Below are 24,477 nucleotides of genomic sequence, written 5' to 3'. Positions count from 1 at the left end.
TGGTGGAATCTCCTTCCTTAGAGGTTTTTAAGGTCAGGCTTGACAAAGCCCTGGCTGGGATGATTTAGTTGGGAATTGGTCCTGCTTTGAGCAGGAGGTTTGACTAGATACCTCCTGAGGTCCCTTCCAACCCTGAGATTCTATGATTCTATGACACAAGAGGGAGCCGTTGCCCCATGCAGACATGCTCTCAGCCCCGCTGGAGAGAAGGGACGCTGGCTGGGAGGTGACAGGGCATCCCCGGGACTGGGGGTCACTGCAGAGACTTTGCCCCAGAAATGCTGTTATGGTTGATTCTCTCCCTATGCATTTATTGCAATAAATTGAACTTCCCCTTTAACTAGAAGTTCTCCTGCATTCAGCTGCTTCCCTCAGTGCTGGGTTAAAGCCTCTCCCACCCCAGCAGCTACTGAGCTGTGCTCCATTGTGCCTGGGCACCCCAGCAGGAGCCAACGTGGCTCCTGGCTCCCTGGAGCCTTTTTACTGCCCCAGCGCCCCCATCCCCTGAACTGAGCTGCTCCAAGAGGCTGAACCTTTCTTCTTGCCCGGGTGGATGTTCTTCAAACTGTTATTAACATGAGCGATCAGTGAACTGAGGGTGTGTCTGTGTGTCTCCAGCCTCTCACTCTCCAATACAGAGGACTATGTGTTTCTGTGCGTGTCTCCTCTCAGTTCAGAGAGGTTCCTTCACATTCCCAGGCCAGGCTGTGTCGGTAGCAGCCAGAGGGATGGGGGTTGATGGCAGCAGGAGGGGACGGGTCACTTTCACTGGAGGGGGATGTGGGAGGCTTGCAACCCATGAAACAAAGAGATAAAAATATAGAGGGGTTTTGTTAAAGTGGCCCCTGCTGTTACCCCAGCATTACAACTGAGACTGTTATGAGGCTAATGAGGGCTGGGTGCCCTCCTGAGTGAGTCAGGGGGTGGAGGTGGCACTTCCTCCCTGGACTCTGCTGTGTGGAGCTGGGTTGAACCCCGCCAGCCCTTGCCCCCTCCTAAAAAATAGAAGTAAAACTATGCCTATGCCAAGGGTGTCCCCCCAGCCTGGAGCCCTGTGCCCCCCCCCCCTGCACCCTGCAGCAGGCCCTGTTGTTTTTAATAGGATGTTGAAGGGGCCTCCGCAAGAAAAAGGTGGAGAACCCCTGGATTAGATGATCTCTTGAGGTCCCTTCCAGTGCTATGATTCCATGTGGAAAGGAACAATTGAAAATGGGTGACACGGGCAAATCCACTAAGTAGCTGTGCTGACAGATGCAACTGCGAGGCATGTGGCAATGAAAATAAGAGGTTCCCCTGTGGGCCAGTAGAAGGAGCCACTGCCCAATCCAGCCACGCTCATGGTCCCACTGTCCAGAAGGGACCCAGAGAGGGAGTGTCATGGGTTGGGGTCACTGCAGAGAGTTTGGGCCATAAATGTCGTTATTGGGGATTTCTAACCCTGCATGTTTCCGTCAGTGGCGTAGCCAGGTTCTAACATCAGAGGGAGCGAACACAAAAAAGGCGCCACCCACTGCCATATCAAATTACTAGTTACATACTTTTAAAATTTGTTTTACATATTTATTTTATACTTAAAAAGGTTTACAGTATGAAATATAAAATAAGTAAACACATGTTTTTATTATGTTTTGATTATATAAAAAGGTTTACAGCACTGTATATTTTAAATGCAAAATAACACATGTACTTATAAAACAATACCATTCTTGTGTGGCCCCTGGAAGCAGGCAGCACACAGGAGCAAGGGGGGGCACAGTCCCTCGCATGAGAGAAACAATCGGACAGAGGTGGGTGTGCAGGGTCTGTTGGGGGTTCACATGGGGGAGGGGGGCTGCACTGAGAGACTCTCCAATGCAGCACCTAGTCACGCTGGCTCTGTGCATCATGAGGCACTCGTGAAAAGGAGGCAGCAAGAGCGAGAGGCAGAGGAGGAGGTGCCCTTCCCCTCCCAGCTGGGTCTGTGGGCCCCTGATCTCACAGAGTCTCGTCGCTGCAGGCACCCAGCCCCCAGGTACTGGGCTGCAGGGCAAGCTGGAGGGGCTGATACAGGGAGGTTAGGATCAGTGAGAGCACTTCCCATGTCATCATGAAAACTCACTCCTGGAAAGCTGAGGGGGTAATATATATCAAGGTGGGTGAGGTAAAATATTTTTATTGGACCAGCTTCTGTTGGTGAGAGAGAGACAAGCTTTTGAGCTTTCACAGAACTCTTCTTCAGGAAGAAGAACGAACTCCATGAAAGCTCCAAAGCTTGTTTCTCTCTCTCACCAAAAGAAGTTGCTCCAATAAAAGCTATTACCTCACCCACCTTGAGGCTCTGATTTCCTGGGAACAACAGGGCTACACCAACCCAGCATACAAAAATGCAAGATCCACATGAACCGCACAGAGTGACCATCACACCAGGACACTATTTTCATGATTCATCTTAGCATAATGTCATCATTACACCAAGGAAGTAGCACTATCAGCACAATGAGATAAATACAACCACATGTGCATGCCAAAAATTCACAGTACAAGCACACTGGGATCCACACAGCAGGATAGTCGTGTCAGTTTAGCTCTCAGGCTTTGGCTACACTTACACTTCAAAGCGCTGCCGCTAAGTGTAGTCAAAGCGCCAGCGCTGGGAGAAAGCTCTCCCAGCACTGTCCGTACTCCAGCCGCACTCCCAGCGCTGGGGCTTTGACCACACTGGCGCTTTGCAGCGCCGCAATTTGCAGCGCTGGAGAGGGTGTGTTTTCACACCCTGCTGCAGCGCTGCAAATTTGTAAGTGTAGCCAAGCCCTCAGTCTCTGAGTCCATCCCCACTAAACTAAGTACAAAGTTTCAGCTAAACACAAGGGCACCTGCTAATAGCTGTACTAACAGCAGTATCTACACTGGCACAATAGGAGGAGTTGCATGTCAGGGCACTGATTCCCAAGCCCAGGGCAAGGCAATATGAGATCCAGGCACCAGGTCCTTTGAACCAGAATTTGTACTCACAGGAGAGTGGGATGAAATTAGAGAAGTTACAGAAGGCAACTCCCAAGAAACAAGGCATTGACCATCAGGGGCGGCTCTATAAATTACGGCGCCCCAAGCAGGGCGGCGCAGTGCGCCGCCCTTCCCCAGTCCCGCGGCCAGGGCAGAAGTGTCTGCGGCGGGTGCGCTGGTTCGCGGCTCCAGTGGAGCATCCACAGGCGTGCCTGCAGGAGCTCCATCCGAGCCGCGGGACCAGCGCGCCCGCCACAGTCATGCCTGCGGGAGCTCAAGCGGAGCCGCGGGAAGAGGGGACCCTCCGCAGTCATGCCTGCGGCAGGTCCGCTCGTCCCGGGCTCCGGTGGACCTGCCGCAGGCATGACTGCGGAAGGTCTGCCGGAGCCAAATGCCGCCCTGCCCCGACAATGCCGCCCCACGCGCCTGCTTGGCGCGCTGGGGTCTGAAGCCGGCCCTGTTGACCATCACCAGCCATTGTGTGCAGCAAGGGAATGACAATTAGTAACTTAATGACAACCATCACCAGAGAATTACTCAGCCCTGGGACTCAGAAATGCCTCCCCCTCCTCCAACATGATCACAAGCCCTTCCCTTAGGAGACAATTCAGGTTTCCCCTGATAGGAGAGGGAAAAATCAGGCTACCTCTCCCTGCCCCGCAACATGGTGCCTGGACTTGTGTTTGCCAGAGCACGTGGACTAAACTAAACATACTGCAACAGCAGATAGTTCGTTCCAGCCTTCCCTTGGGAGACAATTCCATCCACATCCCCAAGGCAGAGATTGTACAGCTATGAAGATTTCTCCTGATAGTCTCAGTTTTCCTCTCCTACCCCTGATCCCTATCCCTTCCCCACTGCCTCTTCCCTTCCACCCCTCACCCCCTAAGAGGCAGTCACCCAGATGCCAGGGAGGGGGAACCAAGCACGCTACATGGCCACTGTCTCTGAGAGGCAGGCATCTCTGCCTGGGCAAGGAGGGCAAGCAGGGACACCCCACCCCACAGGAGACCAGGAGATGTGCCCCCCCCAATGCCTGTCCTGGTCCAGCTGCAGGGGATGTTTTTGGAGATGCCTCTGGCTGAGACCTCTGCCCCCCACCATGCACCCGGCCATCCCACCGGCAGCCAGGTGCTGGCTCTCACAGCCACCTGGAGGGTTCCAGTCCCCCTCCCCCAGTCACCCTCACCACAAGAAAGACCCCCTTTGAAATACACTTACCAGCTGCTGCTACTGGCTGCCTTTAGTTGGGTGAGAGGTTAGGAGCTGCTGTTGCAGAGCTGGAGAAAGCACCTGCCACAGTGCCACAAGAAGTAGGTAGGAGAAGGAGGTGGGGGTCTCAGCTGCTCGGCCCCTTGCTCCAGGAGCAGTTCCCCTCGCTGATTGGCTAGTAGCCAAAAAACAACTAAACAGCGAGCGCTCGCACTCCCCTAGCTAGCTACCCTACTGCCCCCGCCGAACAGCTGATGACTCGTGGGCCCCCACAGGCCCCATAAACAGTTGACTGGTGTGTGGGTGCCCCTGCCCCCTACAGGGGCATGCCCCAACTGACCCCCTTCTTCCCCAAGACCCCACCTCTCCTCCTCCCCAGGAGCCCAGCTTGCTGGAGCTCAGTTCTTTCCCCTCCCCTCCTCTCACTGATGAGCTGTCTGTCTCCCTCCTGCTGGGAGACAGCTAATTGGCGGGGCAGGGTTTATGCAGCACCCTAGGGGGAAGCCAGCAAAGCCTGCCTGCAGGAGCCCAGCTTGCTGGAGCTCAGTTCTTCCCCTCCCCTCCCCTCCTCACGATCAGCTGTCTCCCTCCAGCTGGGAGACACAGCTGATTGGCGGGGGAGGGGTATGCAGCAAGCTGGGGGAAGCCAGGCAGGCCAAGCTTCAGAGCGGAGCCTGGGCCCCACCCCTGGCACCATGGTAACCCCGTCTAAGGTGCAGCTTTTTTTGAAAATGTGCTGAGGGGAAGCAACTGCTTCCCCTGCACCCCACTAGCTACGCTACAGATTTCCATCGGGGTCTGTGTGTGTGTGTGTGTATATATAAAGTTATCTAATTTCCCCTGTAACTGTGGAAAATCCATTCTTTGGGTCAGGGGGTTTAGCTGCTTCACCTGGGGTTTACTCCAGTGCTGGCCCTGCCTTTCCCACCACAGGGGTTACTAACTTGTGCCCCATTGGGTCTCCACCACCCCGCAGTGAGAGCTCAGGGCTCCATGAAATTTTCTCACCGCTTAAAATGTTTGATGAGCAAAGTGGGAAAAGCTTTTTGTTTCATTCTAAATCATGATGTAGTTAAAATCTACAATGATTATGTGGGTACAGCCTGCAGGTTCTAGCAATGTAAATGTTATATAATATTAATCAGAAAAATGAAGCCCATTTTCCATGAGGTCCATCATTCTTATCAGCATTACGCCTCTCAGAAGGGTTAATTTAAATGTTAAGGGTCCCTATATCGCTTGGGATCTTGGTTTCGTACTTTGGAAGCATCACATCTCCTGAAATGTTTACTGACCTAACCCACTATCCTTCCTCCCAGGGTTAAATAAAACAAAAAGTTCCAAGGCAACATTTCAAAATAAATAAGCCACTACAAAAAAAGGTCAGTTCAGAAGTTTATTTTGTTTAAATGTAAATGCTTTTCTGTAACTTCTTATGCATGATTACATTAAAACAAGAATACTAATTTCTTAATGCACAATAGGGAGAATAAATGACAGTCATGCTCTAAATATAACAGTTTAATTGTCTTCAACTCATTCTGATGGGGGGGGAGAGACTCGGTTTAAACACTTAACATACATTCCAATCATTTATCTGTTTTTACAGCCTATTCTAGACTAATTACTTTCCACCATGTAGTACTCAGGTCCTGAATCTGCCCTTTTGTTGAATAAAGAAAGTTTCACTGATGCAACATACACTATGTCTACACTAGCAGATGTACAGCACCAGGTGTTACAGTGCCCCTCAGAGAGCGCTGCAGAGAAAGCACTGCTCTGTGTTCACACTGCCAGCTGCCAGCACAATGGCGTGGCCACACTTGCGCCGCAGGGTGGGGGCGAGCTCAGCACACAGTCCCATGAACGTGGCTTTCCTCACCCAAAAGTTCTGCAGCCACTGCTCGTCATCCCAGACTTGCATGACGATGTGATACCACCACTCAGTGCTTGTTTCCCGAGGCCAAAAGTAGTGTCTCACTGTGGTCAGCACCTCCATAAATACCACAAGCAATCTCGTGTCGTATGTGCTATGCGTGTTGACATCATCGTCAGACTCCTCATTCTCACTCTGTAGTTTAAGGAGTAACTGGACTGCCATTCGTGACATGCTAGTGAGGCCCGTCAGCATATTCCTCACCAGTTCGGGATCGATTCCCACAGATCAAAGAGGCAGACAGCACACAGTACAAAAACCATTGAAAGATGGTGCCAAATGTGGATGGAAGCAAAGGGACTGGTGGGATGTGAAGTGATGCATGACGGGGCATTGGGACAGAACCCAGGATGCCCCATGGCCCTCCCTCCCCCTTCCCACAAGCCTCAGGGGTAGAAAAGGAAGAGGTGCTCTGTGGAATACCTGCCCAGAGTGCACCGCTCTGAATGCAAGTGCCACAAGTGTGGTCATGCTAGTGCGCTGGCAGTTGACAGCGTGAACACACAACAGTGGTTTCCCTGCAGCGCTCTCTACATGGTGCTGTAACTGCCTGTGCTGTAAATCCGCCAGTGTAGACATAGCCTTTTGTTGCTTCCTCTTTTCTCCCTGGGGGTGGTCATGCACCAGTGGCCTGAGCTGGCTCAGCAGTGTTGCCACTCAGTGGCGGGAGGGAGCCATAGCTCTGATCATTCTTTGTTTATTCCATACCCACCATGTGAGCAGAGGCATAGCCAGGGGTGCAGTGCCTGTCTACTCCCACATGCCTAGGCCCAGGGTTCACAGAGCCTGTTCAGGAGTGTAAGAGGAGAGAATCTTTTTTCTTCCTCATTCTCCTGAGTCACGATCTAACCCCCTAGAATGCATCACTTGTAAGGCGCTGTCCTTAAGATCATCAATATGAATAGACATACAAAATAAGTACAGTTCATAGGTTGATTGGCTTAGCTGCTTGCATATGTTGCATGCTGAATAAAAAAAGCAGAGAGCAAAATACGGGTTGTTGTTTCTTTTCTTCATCTCAGTGAGATTTTTCCCACAATTCACTGAACCAATGGATATTGGGGTTTCAAAGGCACAGTTTCTTTGGAGTTTTTTCATATTTTTGTTCCCTTTTCTTTCATGTTCATAGTGGAGCTTTTCTGCTTCACTTGAAGGGACGTAGAAGCATCCTCCTTGCTGTCAAACAGCTTGAAAATTCCCAGTGCAGGAGTCAGTCAGGGCACATAGGTTGTAGCAGCCATTCAGAATAAAGAGATTTTGCATATTCATTGTGTAGTAAAGAAATAACATACAGTGATTATGTAAATCCCTGCACACTGGTCAGATAAGGAACATTATTAGCCAGAACAAAGGAATTTGCATAATGCATGATCATTGAAAAATATTTATTCGGTGATTACATAAATTGAACAATTTCAACCAATCCACATTCAAGGAATAGTATAAATTAGAAACCACCCAGTTGTAACCCTTCTGCCAGGTGAAGCTGGCAGCAACCAGGGTCGAGTTCAATATCTAGGGGGTTCTTTTCAATAATACAAAACAGAATCAGCTTGAGCCCCAATCAGTATCCTGGGAAAATTACACACCACCCCTGGGTGCCTCTCAGAGGCAATACTTCCCCTCTCACAAGCACTGAGTCTGAGTGTAGATCAGAAACTTTTAATGAATGGAGGGAAGTCACCCAACATTAATTAGGGAAAATGCCACAAGTAGGGTTCATTAACAAAACTGTGAGCCCAACACCCACCCCAGAGGGTCCTCATGTTCTTGAGTTCTACAACTAAAAGTTCCTTTACTGTGCCCTTCTCTGCTCCCTCGCCATACCGCACTCACAGTGGTTGCCCTTGGTCAGTGAAGACCAAGGGTTTAGGGGTGCATCTGTGTGAGTTCACCTCCCAGCTGGGGAAGAAGGCACCTTGCTAGCTCTGCCATCTGAGCACTTGCTCTGGCTGGCCACCCCACCAGCCATGGTTCCTCTCCCTTGGCCACCCTGCCAGCCACCTGTTCCACTCACTGGTCACCTTCTGCCACCTGCCTCTCTGCTGTGCCCGCTGCAGGTGCATCTCCTGAGGTTCCACCCAGCTCTTAGGGCATGGCTACACTTGCAGATGTAGAGCTCTGTGAGTTAAACCAGCCCTCAGAGAGCACATTAGGGAAAGCACTGCAGTGCATCCACACTGTCAGATTCAAATGCACTGGCGGTGCCACATGAGCAGCTCTTGCAACGACCATAGAGAGCAGTGCATTGTGTAGCTATCCCAGTATGCAAGTGGCTGCAACATGTTTCTCAAATGGGTTGGGGTGAAACGTGACAGGGAGTGTGTTGTGTGTATATGGGGGGAGAGAGAGTGGGTTTTTGGGGGACCAAGAGCATGTCAGCATGCTGTCTTGTAAGTTCAGACAGCAGCAGACCTCCCCTCCCCCCGCCTCTCAAGCAGCAATCCACAGTAATGGTTGCTTTGTCCTGAGGGAGATAAGCAGCCGGCTGTCAGAAATGGAGCTTTGAAAGGGCATTTTTCCTACAGCCGATTCCAAACAATGAAAAGAGTGGCCACTTGACTTAAGGGGATTATGGGACATTTCTGGAGGCCGACCAGAGCACAGTAATGCAACACCTCATTCACACTGATGCTGGGGCGTTCCAGCCAAGACGCACCAAGCATTATGCTTCTGGTGGAGGTGTCTTACCAGGAGCGCTCCAGCTGCAGAGTCCAGGTGCTCTACGTGCCTTGCCAGTGTGGACAGGTCGTGAGTTAGGGCACCCAGGGCTGCTTTAATGTGCTCTAACTCACAAGTGTAGCCAAGCCCTGAGCAATTTTCAGCTATTAGGCTGGGCAGAAATGCTGTCCTGCCACAAGTAGTTGTCAGCTCTTTTGAACACTTAAAATAACAAAAGGCTCCTAATGGAGCCTATTTAGTGCTATCTTTTGAAGAGTGGGGAGGAGCAGGTTAAACCAGACCAGGGAGCGTGCACATCTCCTGGCAGAGATACCTCTCCTCACCCCCTTTTCTTTCACAGGGGTCAGGCATTCGAGCCCCTGGCTTAATGAGTCCTTTCAGCTAGGGTGACCCCTCATTCGAGACAGGTTAAGCACAGTTCTGCTCCCCTTTACTCATACAATAAATGCAACACTGACAACAACATTTCACTATCCCTTCATTCAGTACTAAAGTGATTTGTAACCCAAAACCAGTCAAAATTGACCACTTTGAGCAACACCTCTATATCTGCTGGATATCTAGGCAGAGTAGGTGAGTTCATGTAAATACAGTTTGCTCCTAAAGTTGCTCCCCACTCCCAGCTAGATGTCATGGGAGAACTCATTCGGACCCTGTTTACATAGTTATGTTAGGAAGAAGCTTCCTCTCTAAACATGTTTCTATAAAATTTCCATTAGATGGTATCTTGCACCTCCCACTGAAACATCTTGTAATGGCCACTGTCAGAGACAGGATGGATCCCTGGTTTCATCCAGTACAGCAGGAAGATGAGATACCGAGCTAGATGGCCTTTAGGTCTCATCCAATACAGCAAGGAGGTGGGATACTGGGCTATATGGGTTATTGGTCTGATCCAATCAGGCAGAGAGGTGGGGATACCAGGCTAGATGGGCTGTTACTCTGGTTCAGCAAGGAGACAGGGACTATCAGTTTGCTCTGGTAGGGCTGTACCTGTGCAGCAGCCTTGCACTAATTGGAAGACGTGACCTGCAATTGATTTTTTTTAGTTTTCAATTTAAAAAAAGGTCCAGGCTGTCAGATTTGTTCATATTCCATTTTTTTAAATCAAGGGTTTGGTTTTGTTGAAGTGTATCCGATTCAAAGATACACTTGAGATGTCTATTTTTTCAGATAAAACCCTTGCTTTAGGCCCCGCAGGGCATCCTCTTTAGTGATATTTTTCCAGTCTCTTGGGAGATCTGTTGCTTTAGCATCATACTTCCTAGCGAACTGGTCATTGAATGATTTGAAAACAAATTTCCAGTAATCAGAAGCATCAATGCTGGGATCAGGCTGAATGCGCCAGTCTGGGTAGTAATGGCGGTAATCTTTGAAAGGATGAAATTTTCCTGCTGTGGCTGCAGTTTGGAACTCACGATTGGAAACCACATCAGAGGAGCATATGGAATGCTCAAGCTTTTGTGAATCACGATCCCTGAAGTTCCCTAATCCTTTGGGTCGATGGACTGATACAAAATGCTCTTTATGGTCAGTGCCTCCTGCTTCACAGGGGGCTTTACAGAATGGACACTGCTTCCCACAGCCAAACACTCGCTTGAAGATCTCATCCTGGGGCTTCACTGACAGGTTGGAGAGTTTGGTGTCAAGTTGCAAATGATTAAACTGGGTTAAGATTTGTTGTTCTAACTCCAGAAGGAAGGTTCGAATGTTATCAGAAAGCTGCTCAATTTTTGCTGTGCTTTTAAACTGTACTCCAACTAAGCTATTGCAGGAAATGACCAGGTCCTGCTGCAGCTCTTTGCAAAAGCTGTCTAAAAAGGCAGAAACTGTCTTATTGTTTTTATTTATGGAGTTTTTCAGAACTCCTTTGATTTTATTTATTATTGTGGAGAGAATCCCTTTCTCCAACTCTCTCAAACTTGTCTTCCCTCCATAGTGATCTATCAGACATCTCTGTATCCAGGATTTGACAAACTTTTCATAGTTACGTATGTATTTCACATAGTTGTCAAAGTTCATCTCTTCCAGCAGCTTCTTTAGCACAGACAACTGAAAGAAGCTTCGGCTGGCGTATTCAACGGCCTGTTCACTGCTGAGAAAATTGTCAACTATTTCTAGTCCGAGCCTTTTGTTGACATAACCCACCAAGGCAGGTTTGAGACACTGATAACAGAAATCTTTGGCCCTTGTTTGGCTTTCATCCTTTTCCAAATAGAGATCCATAAATATGGAGAAATACTGAGGTTTCAGCTTCTCCAGACGTTGCTGAGGATCGTTTTCTTTGATAAAATCTTCATGCATCTTCTGAAACGCACAAGCTGCTTCCCCCAAAATGTGAAGTTTCAGGTCAACTTCAAAACTAGGGGTAGTGGGAAGTTTCTGAACATCTTCCCGTTTTAACCTCTCATTAACCATATGCAGCAGTTCTCCGCAATAGGTTTCATCATAGTCTGTTTTGGATTTAACTTTTTCTTCAATGTATTTCTTGCATTCATCCATTAAAGATAGAGCAAGCTCTTCAGTTTTACGGTGACAGTCCTGTAAGAAGAATTCCACAACTGCTGTGGTCCATTTTAGTTCTAAGTATTCCTTCTTCATTGTGAAAGACTTCATTCTATAACCCAGCAGGCTTTTTGCATGTTGTAGCATCTGATTGATGGCACTCCCTCGATTCTCAAAATCCTTTCTCAGCTGGAGATCCATATCTTGAACAACTTGACGTTTCTGTAAACTACTGAGCTTTAACTCTGACAAGGTTTTTCGCCACATTGTTTCAAATTCTATTTTCAGTTTCTCATTGTCTAGTTTATGTTTTCTGTTTCGGCATTCAGCCAAGAGTCTGTCAACTTTCCCTTCAATTGTCTGTTTGTACCCAGTCTGGATAGTGTCTATCTTGTGCTGTCCTCTTTGGATTCGAATTGCTTCCTCACAGTTACTGATTGAATAACTTTCAAGTTCTCTTTTGAGGCTATTTGCGCTCCTTTTGAAATCTTCTCTGTACTTTTCTATCAGGTTCAAATTTGAAGCTCCACTTTTAAAATACTGTTCTAAATTATCCAAGAGCTTCTTTTCTTCCTCCTGAAGTTTCCCTTGTGCCTCAATTTTTAAACTTGCTAAAGGATCACCCTCTAGTTTCTCTGGTGGCTGGTTCTGGATGAAAGTTTCTTTATCGGATATCCAGCTATACATCTTCTTGCGGAAATCCCACTCCCATTCAGAATACTTCATAGACAGCTGGTTATAGGCTTCAGCAACAAGGCTGTTTCTAAAGCTAAAGATGAAGTTTTCATGTTTTACTGCATTCCACAGACTCTTCAGCCATTCAATAAATTCAGGAATGTCTTTGACAGCTCTGTAACGTGAACGGTTCTCTATGAATTCAAATAGGTGTTTCTTTAGCTCACACACACTCTCACTGTATCCAGTGTTTACTGGAGCCATGGGAGGGACTCCATGCCACAGCCCAGGGATGTACCAATTGTGTTTCTCTGGGTTATACTCCATAATATCAGAAAACGCCATTTCCCTGCTTTGTTTTTCCATCCTTGCTGCAGCTTTCGTCATTTCATTCAGTTGCTCCAGTAGATGCTTCCTGTCCCTCATATTCTGGTCATGTGCAGACACATCACTGACGTTCTGATGCACAAACTGGCAGTTTGGCTTTTGTCCTATTTCCTCCATTCTGAGAAAGGCATGGACCACAATTTGCAGAATATCCTTCATTTCGGTGGCATTCTCCATGGCCATGTTAACAATGGTTATGTCACTCAGTCCAATCACCAGTGTGGCCAGCTCATTGTCATGTTGATAACTGTCTTCCAATGTCGTTAGTTCAGGGGCCTTCAGACCTTCTGTGTCTATCACCAGGATGAAATCACAGCCACTTAGCTTCTGAACAGCTTCTGTAACTTTAATGAGCGTCATGAAGGCTCCTCGCGTACATCGGCCACTGCTCACTGCAAACTGCAGGCCAAACATGGTGTTGAGGAGGGTGGATTTCCCTGTGCTCTGCACTCCCAGCACTGTTATAACCACCATTATGGATCTACCCTCTAGTCTGATATTGAGATGAGTTAGAACATCTACTACCCAGTTCATGGGGATGTTGGAGGCATCTCCATCAATCAGCTCCATAGGAAACCCTTCCAGCATCAAGTCAGCTGCTATGGCTGGGAGATGGATGAATTGTCTCTGATTTTCTGCCTTATTGCCTTCTTTAACTATTGAGCATTCAGCTTCATAGAACTGCCCCAACTCACGTATGAAATGCTCCACCCCAAGGGAACTGTCAGCTATTAATTTATCTAGTTTTTCCAGCTGTTTTCGATCCGCTCCTGGAGTTTCACATTTCGTTTTATACTCAACCCGCATTTTAGAAAGATTTCCCCTGGCAGTGTTATCGAGGCTAAATTTCATCCATTTCAGGAAGTAATGTTTCTCCACTGTAGGCAAGTGTTCTATTCCATTGATGAACTTAGTCAAACCATTAGTAAGGCCACACTGATTCTGCTGTCTGCGTATCTCTAACCATTTCTGTTTCAGCTCAGATTTATAGTCTTCAGTGGCCATGTCTCCTTGGCTTTTCATTCGGCACAGCTCTTTTTCCACTTTAGCCAAGTTTTTCCATGGGTCCCCTTGGAGTCTCAACATTTCTCTTTTGTATTTTGCCACATCTCTTATTTCTGCAGTGATTTCTTCAGCACATTTCCTCGCACACTGACATGCCTGACAATCCTCATCCACCTGGATTCCTAGGTCACGTGCCATCACAGCCATAGCTTCCAAACTCACTGTCTTGGGAGATGAGTTCATTATGTTTCCTATGGTGGACTGCACCTTTTTCACAAATCCTGCATTATTAGTGGTACTATCTTTCACAAGTAGCTGTGATTTGCTCAGCTTCAGCACAGGGGCCAGCTTATTAAGGAATCCCAGAGTTTCTATGGGTTTCTCATTCTTGTAGTTAAGGATGAAGTAATATTTAGCTGTTGATTCTTTCAGCGAGGATAACAGCTCATATTCTCGCTCACTGATGCTCTCAGTAACTATGAACATTGCTGAGGAGACCTCTGTTAAAAAGCTAAACTGCAGCCACTGCGTCTCGATGTCTCCACGCAGATTTGTAACTGCCACAGGTTCTGGGAAAAGATCTGAATTCTCATTTCCACCAGGGAAATACCAGGAAATCTCAACCAGCCCATCTGCAATTTGCCGAAGAACATTCCCAGACTCCATGTCACGATGGATGAAGAAATTTTGGTGCTGCTGGGAGGGGCTGAGAACATCATTGAGGAGTTTGGACTTGGAGAAGCTGCAGCTCCCCAACCGCACAAAGGAAATGGTTGGCATTGACGTGAGCACCAGGCTCTCCTCTCTGAACCCTCTGCTCTCTGCCAGGGAGTGCGGCCTCCACTTCCGCACAATGTCCCTCATGGCCCACAGCATTAGTGTGCACTTGTGGATGTCAAGGGCAGGTAGCAGCAGAGGGAGGGCAAATTGGCACATGGACATTTTGGACAGGATCTCCTGCTGCAGGAAACTGTCTGAGTAAAGCAGAACGGCGCAGAGAACATCGAGGGGGTGCAGGGAAACTTTTATCTCGGCATCACTAACATAGAAATTGTCATCAATATGTAGCTCTTTATTATCATCACTCATTTCTTCTTCAGGAGCCTTGTGCCCAATGCTTGTATTTCTGGCTGTCCCATTCACAGCCATGACCTTCCTCAGGAAATGCCAAGGTAAATCACTTAATGCCTCTGGAATCCTGTTTTTGATGCCTCCTGGGCAGATCTCCAGGACATCCCTCAGCCTGATCTTCCTGCTTCTGTGCTTCTCCAGGTTTAATCTGGACAGAATATCTTGAAATGCTTTACTTCTTTCTGCAAAAGGAAGTGAAAACATAAACTAAATTTTCAGAGTAGAAAATGATAACTTCATATACCATTTACTAATTCCTTAGACTGGCTGATGTTGTGGGAGTTATGGAAAGAGAATTGTAATTTAAAGAAAAGCAGTACCCAGTAAATGACAGATGCATTAATCATCCTGGGCTCAATTCTTCTCTTATTTATATGGCACAATATAAATAAAGCCAACAGGATTACTTCTGTGCTTACCTCTCATAACTGTTGTTCTTCGAGATTACAATTAGGTGTGGGCGCATTGCGTGCATGGATGTTGGAAACTTTTCCCCTTAGCAGCTCCCATCAGGATGGCAGGGGAGCCCCTTAATGTGGTGCCATTATGACAGTGTATATAGTACCCTGCCGGACCGGCCCCCCTTCAGTTCCTTCTTGCTTTAGACTCCAAAAGAGGGGAAGGAGGGTGGGTATTGTAATGGACATGAACAACACATCTCGAAGAACAGTTAAGAGAGGCAAGTAACCGTCTTTTCTTCTTTGAGTGATTGATCACGTCCATTCCAATTAGATGACTTCCAAGCTTACCACTGGAGGAGGGTAGGAGTCATGGAATGATTGATTGGACAGCTCTGCCGACTGCCGCATCATCTCTGGCCTGTTGGTCGACAGCATAGTGAGCTACAAACATGTGCAATGAAGACCAGGTAGCTGCCTTGCAGATCTCCTGGATGGGGAATTGCACCAGAAAGGCAGTCATAGATGCTTGTGCTCTGGTCGAATGGGCCATAATTGCTGGGGGTGGGACCTTGGCCAGCTCATAACAGGTGCAAATGCAGTCTGTGATCCAGGAGGATATGTGTTGCACAGAGACTAGAAGGCCCTTCATTCTATCAGCTACAGCAACGAACAATTGGGTTGATTTGCAGAAGGATTTTGTGCACTCTATGTAGAAAGCTAAGGCTCTTTGAACATCCAGCGTGTGTAGGCTGCGGTGCTGTGGGCTCATGTGGGGCTTTGGAAAGAACACCAGCAAGCAAATGTCCTGACCCATGTGGAATTGGGAGACCACCTTGGGGAGGAATTTAGTGCATATTCAGTCTAAGCTTCACCTTGTCCTTATGAAACACCATGTAAGGGGGTTCAGAGGTGAGAGCTCTCAGTTCAGACACCCTCATTGCCAATGTAATGGCCACCAGTAACACTACCTTCCAAGATAGTAGGGGAAAGAACAAGTGGCCAGGCACTCAGATGGTGGGCTCATGAGTTTGGAGAGGACCAGGTTCAAGTTCCAGGTTGAGACTGGGGATGAGAATATAGGAACACCCGCTCCAGCCCTTTAAGGAAGCGCCCCACCATGGGATTTGAGAAAGCGCCCAGACTCCCTTGGATGGAAAGCTGAAATGGCCGCCAGGTGCACTCTGATGGATGAAAGAGACAGGCCCTGTTGCTTAAGGTGTAGGCGATAGTAAAAAATAATCAGGATAGGAACCTCAAGTGGTTAAAGACACTTGGGTTCACACCAGTAGGAAAATCTTTTCCACTTTGCCAGATAGGTAGCCCTAATGGAAGGTTTCCCCTTCCTTATTGTCTTTGCTTTTTCTCTTTTCATGCCATACCTCCTTTCCTCCTAGTTTTTACATGTGAGTTTCCTCCATTTTCTTACCCCACAGCCCATTTCAGACCCTCACCCCTGCACAAACCCACTCTCACTCCAACCCCCATCCTTTCCTCCAGCCTCTGACAAACCCATCAGTCACAATCCTCATCATTTCATCCAGCCCCTCAGTCATCCATCTCAAGGAAAAGGGAGGTAGCTAGCAGCAGGAAGGAGGAAAAGGCACTTTTCTCTCCCTCCTCCTTACTACACCGCTGGTCAACAACCTTCCCAACAACTGTCTCCCTTCTTCCCTGTACAGATGCCCCATATTTTCACTTGAAATATCTGGTTGGCCCAAATGGGGGAAGGATAAAGAGAGGAGAAGAATAGGTGTGGGGCAGAGGGAAACAGGAGGAGATGTTTAGAGGCTATAATGCCACCATTTATTTTGAGCAGTAGCTGCCACTGGTCCCAGTGCTTTGCCACTGGCCTTCATGGGAACATGGATCAGCTAACAGTTGTGGCTCAGAGCACCACACTGATCAATACAGACCAAATTTTAAGCAGAGTCCCTGTGTTTCTGCCTCTAAGCCACTGACTGGGTTTCCATGGCATCCTTGTTTGAATCTGAGCAAATCTATGCAGAATACCAAGAAAATTCTTCACTCTCACACACACCAAATCACACCTGGGAGCGCCAAGCTCTTCTAAAGGTGTTAACTCCCACTACAGAAGGAAGGGTCATCAGAGGAAATTACCTTTGGAAAGGTCTGTCTCCTCCTGCTTTCTGTCTTGTTGAATATCTAATTCCAGTTTTGGATTTATGACCTCTTTTTCCCCCAGCTCTGGGGCTTGCAGAGTCTGAGATTCCTGATTTAATCCTTCCAGCAAGAAAACAAGAGGAGAAAAGTTACTTAGTGTCTAATTCTCTTCAATCTCTTCCTGTTTTCTGTGTGTATTTTATTTCATTCACTGCTCCTGCCTCTGCATTTCATTACATAGTTTCTATTTTATAATAGAAGAGCTACTTATCCAGTACATTGGTATGAAGCTTTGGATAAAAAAATGCAATGGATGCAGCAGCGTTCTGGCCTCTTCGAAGGGAGATCTTCTTAGTCACGTTAATTCTTAGTCATGTTCCTTTCTGATCAGAGCCCCAGAGGGGAGCTGTGCACCTACTTATGGTTGTCGCTCCTCACTGTATTCTATCCCTGTTCTGAAACCAGTTCCCAATAAACTACAAAATGTTTATAAATATTCTCTTTGATTTCCATTGCCGTATCAGGTTACATAACCCCGGTGGGCCTGGCACCCGCAAACCATTCTAGCTAGAATCCAAAGTGGTTCTTTGGAGCACTATGGCTTTGTTGGTGTCCCTGACACACAAACTGGGGGAAACAGACATGTAAAAATTTGACAGACCATTGGCCTTCAACTGGCTTCACCTTTGGGTCTATCTCTAGCTCTTTTTCATTTCTGGAGGATTTTGCTTATCCAGCCCCATGGCAAAAATACTGGATTCTGGGGGCACCTTGGAAAAATGCCAGATTCCATGGCAGTGGAATCAGGAAGCCTTTGGGGCTCATCTGGGCAAGTTCACAGATGTCACTGCAACAATTAAATTCACTTGTACTTCATGCTATCAAGATGATCTCTGCAATCAAAAATGCTAGAAACATTTTTTTTAAACGAACAAGTTCAGTTTCTGGCTCAAAATTCTGTAGCAAAGGGTGAATTTTGTGACTGTGGAATCATGACATATACACGGCACTGGATATAAGCAAGGGAAGTTTGCCTTCTGCCGCTAACCATAACTGCTGGATTCTCTGGTGACTTCCGTTGGGTGTGGACATCTCTACACCCATCAATTGTTTGATGGATTCATAGATCCTGTGGTTAGAGACAGTGCTACATTTCAAAAAGTTTGTCCTATGAAAGATTCTACAGGTTTGAGAGTTATCCCTTACACATAAAAGGACTCATCCAAAGCCCACCAAAGACAATGGAAATCTACTGATTTTGACCACCTGAAGATCTTTGTGTGTATATTTATATTCTATTGGTAAATTTCTATCACAAAGGTTTTGTAGAATACACCACTATATCATCATTTTACACATGAGCAAAGTCGTCACACAATAGCTGCCTGTGAACTATATGTTTCAATTTCATCATTTTCACACATTTGAATTCTCAGCCATAACTTTGCATTAACATAGGCTCTACCATTAATCGTGTATCTATTTGGAAATTAGCCTTTGATCGATGTTGCCGGTACTAAATTTTTTTGTCCTGAAAGGCAAAAAAAAAATCAAAAACAACCAATAAACAAAAACAATAACCTACCACCCTGAGGATGTTGTAAATCCTGATTTGTGCCCGGAAACATGGTTTCTAAACACTCCAGGAATTGCTGACAGGCCAGTGCTCCCTTTCTCTGTATTTGAATTAACAATTTTCTAATTTTCGCCTCTGTATCCGATATTATAGTCATATTGTCATAGTCCTCATCTGTGATGAGCGACTGAGCAAGTGACTCATCCAAGACACCACCCGGGTCATTTTGAATAATCTTAATCAGTTTCCGTCGCTCTTTGCACATAATCTTCAAGGATTTCTCATCAGCGACCACGGTTACTGAATCGGGGGATCTGTAATAATGAAAAAATACAATGCTTTTTAGACAAGGAGCAAGAAACCATTTGTGAAGGTGAGAGAATTAGATTCAGGTTAGTGAGTAATAATCTGGGATTCTGCCTTCCTCAGTATCAAGCACTCAGCCTGTTAAACAATTGAGGGTAGGCCTACACAGCAGTCGTGGTGTGGCTGCAGCACTTGTAGACATATGTGAACTTTTTTTCCTCTAGTTCAATCAAATATCAATGGCAGTGAAGCCATGGCAGCATAGACTAGCTTTTTGAGTATGTATCTACGGTCCCAGACTGCCGTCCATACTGCCAAGGCTTCGCTGCTATTCTTATTTGAGCTAGACCAAAGCTAGCTCAGGTATGTTTACATATTCACTTATTTATATATATATACACACACGTGTAATGTATCTATTCTATGCCTTGATGCGAGGTAGGGACTCTGTGGGGTCGTTTTCCCTCTTCTTACTACTTCTAATTGGTAGATGCACTTCATACAGCCTCTGAGCTACCACCCTTCTTCCTGCCCCTGGTCCCTTCAATCCTACCAGGACCACGGAGGATCCAAGAGGAGAAAGGACCTGGTCATTATGTGGGAGAAAGGTGTGCCCAGGAAGCTCCTCATGCTTCCACCAGATGCCACTCAATCCTGCTCCACCCTTACTACCACCACTTCAACCAAAAACAAGGGAAATTCACTGCTAAAAAACTTCATGGACACAGCTCTACCTTTCCCTCACACTGCCCTGCATCCCTCCAGATGGTGGGGGACGTATAAACATAAATCAGGCTACACAGAGTTAAGGTAAAGTCTCCCACACTATATCCCCTCACAGCCTTAATGCTGCCCCCTTTGACCATGCCCAGAAAAATCCCTCTGAGAGAGCAGAGGATTGTCTCCTTCCCAAGCAAGTAGAGGATGGCAGATAAAGTGAAGCAGAGTAGTATGGAGGAAATGTTTAGGCCCTGGCTTTGACCAAGATAAAGGTCAAGTTTAGCCCAGGCCTAGCTAAAACAAGCCAGTTAACCCAAAAATTGTCTTTTGGACAGATTTAATGAGATAAGCTTCTAATTAATAATACTGACAAGTGGATTTCTGTTTGTTTTCTAAAGTGCTTGGTAGGTATGTTTCTTGGTTTTCCTTTGGCCAGCCTGAGGCTAACGTATGATACAAGAAGGAAGGGAAGGCCTTCTAGCTGAGACTCATCATGGAGCAAGTAAAAAGAAGGGAATGAGGGTAATTTTAAAGCGGCTGGGTCTTGATAAGGAGAAGCAGAATTCTTCTTCAGAATGAACTGGACAGAATGTGGTTTAATGGAGATAAGGACAAGAAAATATCCAGAACCCAGCTAGAGAGGGGGGGATATTATTTTAACTTTGACATACCCAAACTGGGGACCAGCTTTCTCTTCTCCCAGAGACAGAGTGTTTTCTTTATTCTACCTGAACTAATATGATTGCTTTCCTCCACTGGAGAAAAGGGAATGTTTTGTCTGTGAAGTCAGGTACTGACTCTGTGAATTTCACTGCCTTTAGCTTAATATCCTGTAGTTAGAGAAACTGTTCATTTTGCACCTATTGAAAAGGACACCAAAGGAGTTTTCAGATAGGTGTCAATTTTGTATGTGTATACACTGAAAGAAGTAATAAATATTATATATTTTATATAAAATATATAGGATGAATAGGGAGTTAGTAGGGGTTGGTAACATCTAAACAATATAGTGTGAATCAAACATTTTACAAGCAGAAACACCTCCTTTTATTTGTTTTAAACCTGCTGCCTATTAATTTCATTTGGTGACCCCAAGTTCTTGTGTTATGTGAAGTAGTAAACAACACTTCCTTATCTACTTTCTCTACACCAGTCATGATTTTATAGACCTCAATCATATCTCCCTTTGCTGTTTCTTTTCCAAGCTGAAAAGTCCCAATCTTATTAATCTCTCCTCACACAGAAGCTGTTCCATACCCCTAATCATTTTTGTTGCCCTTTTCTGAACCTTTTCCAATTCCAATACATCTTTTTTGAGATGGGGCAACTGCATCTGCACACAGTATTCAAGATGTGGGTGCACCATGGATTTATTGGCAACATGATATTTTCTGTCCTATTATCTATCCCTTTCTTAATTATTCCCAGCATTCTGTTCACTTTTTTACTGCTGCCTCACATTGAGTGGATGTTTTCAGAGAACTATCTACAGTGACTCCAAGATCTCTTTCTTGAGTGATAACAGCTAATTTAGACCCCATCATTTTATATGTATAGTTGAGCTAATTTAGACCTCAGCATTTTATATGCATAGCTCCTAAACCCTATAGGAGTGGGGGCTCTGCTTTATCTTCTTTATCATAGGAGTCATGGATGCCGGTTGCTTTCTCCTGTAGGCCTACTTCTGTGCTTCTCTCACCTCTATCCTAGCCAATCACAGTCCAGAGAGTCTCTTCTATTTGGAGCTCATAAGCTGCTCCACTTCAATGCAAATACAAAACACGAACGCCCTATCTTTTTAATCCTTTCTGCACTTTTAGAACAGTTTCAGTAAAAGTGAAGGTGCTGAATGATTTTGTAACCAATTAACATTGCTGCAGAATTCTGTGTCTCCTAGAACTCAATGCATCTCTGCTGGTACCACAGACCTTAGGTCAAATGTGCTACGCAGTACAAGCAGGAAGGGCATCTCCTATCAGACTGGTGAACACTATGGCACCTCAGCATTATTCATCCCAGGGAGGTACCGAACAGAAATCTGCTGCCTTGAGACAAGAAACAAACGAAGAGTTTTTCTAGTATGTGGCAATAATAGTGACAGTATCATGGCACTGACACTTTAGAGCTGTCTGAGGAGACACTTTCATTCTAGTCACCCTGGCCTAATTTGCTTAGGCATCTAAACCCCAGACTGAGGCTATACTGTGATCCACAAAACTCCTGCCACACCCTGTAGGCACCTAAACTCACTCAGTACCTACATTTTTGTAGTAAAAAGTTTCCTGGGCACCTGTGTTTCTGCCCCTGGCTACACACACTGCTGCCTCCCTCTGCACATCCAGACACCAGTCTTCTGCCTAAGCCCCAGAGCAATTCATGGAAGGGGTGAGACAGGCATTTGGCCACCTCACTCGCTCAGGGGACCTGATCTGGTAGGTGTGCTCAGAGGCAGCCTACTGGATAGGGCCCCTCAGGTGAGTTCACACAGGACAGTCTTTGGGGGAGGGGAGGAAGACCTCCTTTATCACTTTTTGCGCAGTGGTTGGGGTACTCACCTGGGATGTGGGAGACCTCCATTTCAAGTCCCCCCCATACCTCATGAGGAGAAGGGACTTCCACAGGGGTCTCCCACTGCTCAGATGAATGCTCCAACCACTCCACTGTGGGACGTTCTGATGTGGGGAATCTGTCAGTCTCTCCTCTTGAAGCCATTCTACTGTTCATTATATAATTAGTCATTTGGGCCAGAGAGTAAGCGAGTGGGGGAATGATCCTGTAGCCTGGTGGCTGGAGCACTCACCGGGGAGGTGGGAGACCCCAGATCCTGTTCTAATGAGGGTTCACAGCTGAGACTCATGAATAGTAGAGACGGGCACCTCCCAGCAGCCTGCGCTTAGGCGCCTATTTCTGGAGAGGGGTGGAGCTTAGCACACATCCCTCTCATGAGCACATCCCATTGGCTGGCTTTAAGTGCTGGCTTTTGTGACTCGTAGTCTGAGGTGCCCATCTCTCCCCATTCTTGTACAGAGGGCCTAGTGCCTAACCCAGACTCTGTGAATAACAGTGGATTCCAATGATTTTCTTGGTGTCTAAAAGTTAGGCATCACAAAGCATTAATCCCTTTGTGAATCTAATCCCCTCTTTTCAGACACGTGTAAGCTAACAGAGTTATTACCTTGCAGCTGAGCTTGTCAATGTAGCACTGCTGCCCAGCTCTCCCATCACTTCCTCTTCCATAGGCCTCGCTGCTGAGGTCTCACCAGTTGGTGCAGACACTGAGATAAAAGAGAACCAAATAAAAATATCCATATGGGAGCAAACATGGAAGGCAAGAAATTAAAATTCCCCAGACAAAAGGCCTTGCTAAACTGGAGTGAAGTTTGAAAATCCTCATTAGTAATCTGAGTGTTAAAGGCCTTGCAAGAACATTGGAATTAACGGAGAAATGTCAGAAAGCTAAACAAGTCAGAACTGAGATTGCAAAAATGATAGTTTTGTAATATTCAATAAAATAGATAAATACACAAAATTGTAAATTAAGGCTGACATTCCAAAAAATAACCCCCGTATATTTGGAAGTATGGAAATTCACAGTTTAAGTCACCCATACAACCTTCACTCAGCCTCATGGTAACACCAGTCTTCTAACTTCCCATTTATGTTCCTTTCATAACAAACTTGCAAACAGCAGTGTTTCTATCCCTTTCACTTTTTAGAGTCATGTTCTTACATCAGAATCTCTGTTATGGGGGAAGGGGGTTGTTTTTTTTCTAAATAAGATTCTAGACTTCATGGTTGCAAAGAAAACTTTGAAAACGTGACATCTAAAAGTTCAAAACCCAGAAGGCAAGTAAATAGATTTAATTAATAAATAAATGAATAGAAATGCATTGCATTTGAAATCTCATATTTTTAAGCCAATCTCATGATTTCTTACCATCTCACTCATAATCTTTGAATATGTGGGGAGAGTAATATGAAAACAGTGTTAAGTTTGAATTAAAGCCTGTTTTTTCCCCTAAAATACTACATCTGCACCCATTGAGAAACTACATGTTTTGCAATTTGCAAGTTGCCATTAAAAAAAGTGAACCATAGACTACCAGTTTACATTCTGTAGCTGGAAGAAAGCTGAAATTGTGCTAATATTTTAAAAGAATAAACAGGGTTGACCCAGATAATTGTAGGAAGATTATGGAATGTCGGATATGGGACTCAGTTAAAAAATAATTAAACGAAAGTAATATAATTAATGCCAATGAACATGGGTTTATTGAAAATCAGTCCTCTCAAACTAACCTGATATCTTTTTTCTGGTTGATAAATGTAATAGTGTTGATGCAATATACTTAGACTTCTACAAGAATTTGACTTGGTACTGCATGACATTTTAATTAGAAAACTAGAAAGATATAAAATTAACATGGCACAAATTAAATGTATTCAAAGATGGCTAACTGATAGGTCTCAAAGTGTAATAGTAAACAGAGAATCATCATGGAATGGGTGCATTTCCAGTGCAGTCCCACAGGGACTGGTTGTTGGGCCTATGCTATTTAATGAATTTTTATGAATGATCTGGAAAAAAAACATAAAATCATCACTGACCAAGTTTGCAGGTGACAAAAAATGGGGGAGTGGTAAATGATGAAGAGGAAAGGTCACCAATACAGAGTTGTCTAGATCAGTGCTTCTCAAAGCCTGTCCACCGCTTGTGCAGGGAAAGCCCCTGGCGGTCCGGGCCGCTTTGTTTACCTGCCGCGTCCGCAGGTTTGGCTGATTGCGGCTCTCACTGGCCACGGTTCACCGCCAATGGAGGTGAACCAATGGAGGTGAAC

General features: G+C 46.0%; 1 protein-coding gene across 1 annotated transcript; it reads right to left on the bottom strand.

The window, feature by feature from the left end:
* Window positions 1-9,973: 9,973 nt before the first annotated feature.
* LOC123369198 (up-regulator of cell proliferation-like) lies at window positions 9,974-22,216 on the bottom strand. The gene is made up of 2 exons (XM_045014557.1): window positions 22,195-22,216; window positions 9,974-14,697 (listed from the first exon to the last, which is right to left on the bottom strand). The coding sequence occupies exons 1-2, from the start codon at window positions 22,214-22,216 to the stop codon at window positions 9,974-9,976; spliced, it is 4,746 nt and encodes a 1,581-aa protein (XP_044870492.1).
* Between the last annotated feature and the right edge of the window lie 2,261 nt (window positions 22,217-24,477).

This window comes from Mauremys mutica, chromosome 4, assembly GCF_020497125.1.
Source record: "Mauremys mutica isolate MM-2020 ecotype Southern chromosome 4, ASM2049712v1, whole genome shotgun sequence".
Lineage (NCBI taxonomy): Eukaryota > Metazoa > Chordata > Testudines > Geoemydidae > Mauremys > Mauremys mutica.
Note: the sequence above shows the minus strand (reverse complement) of the source record. Positions and strands in the feature narration are given on the sequence as shown.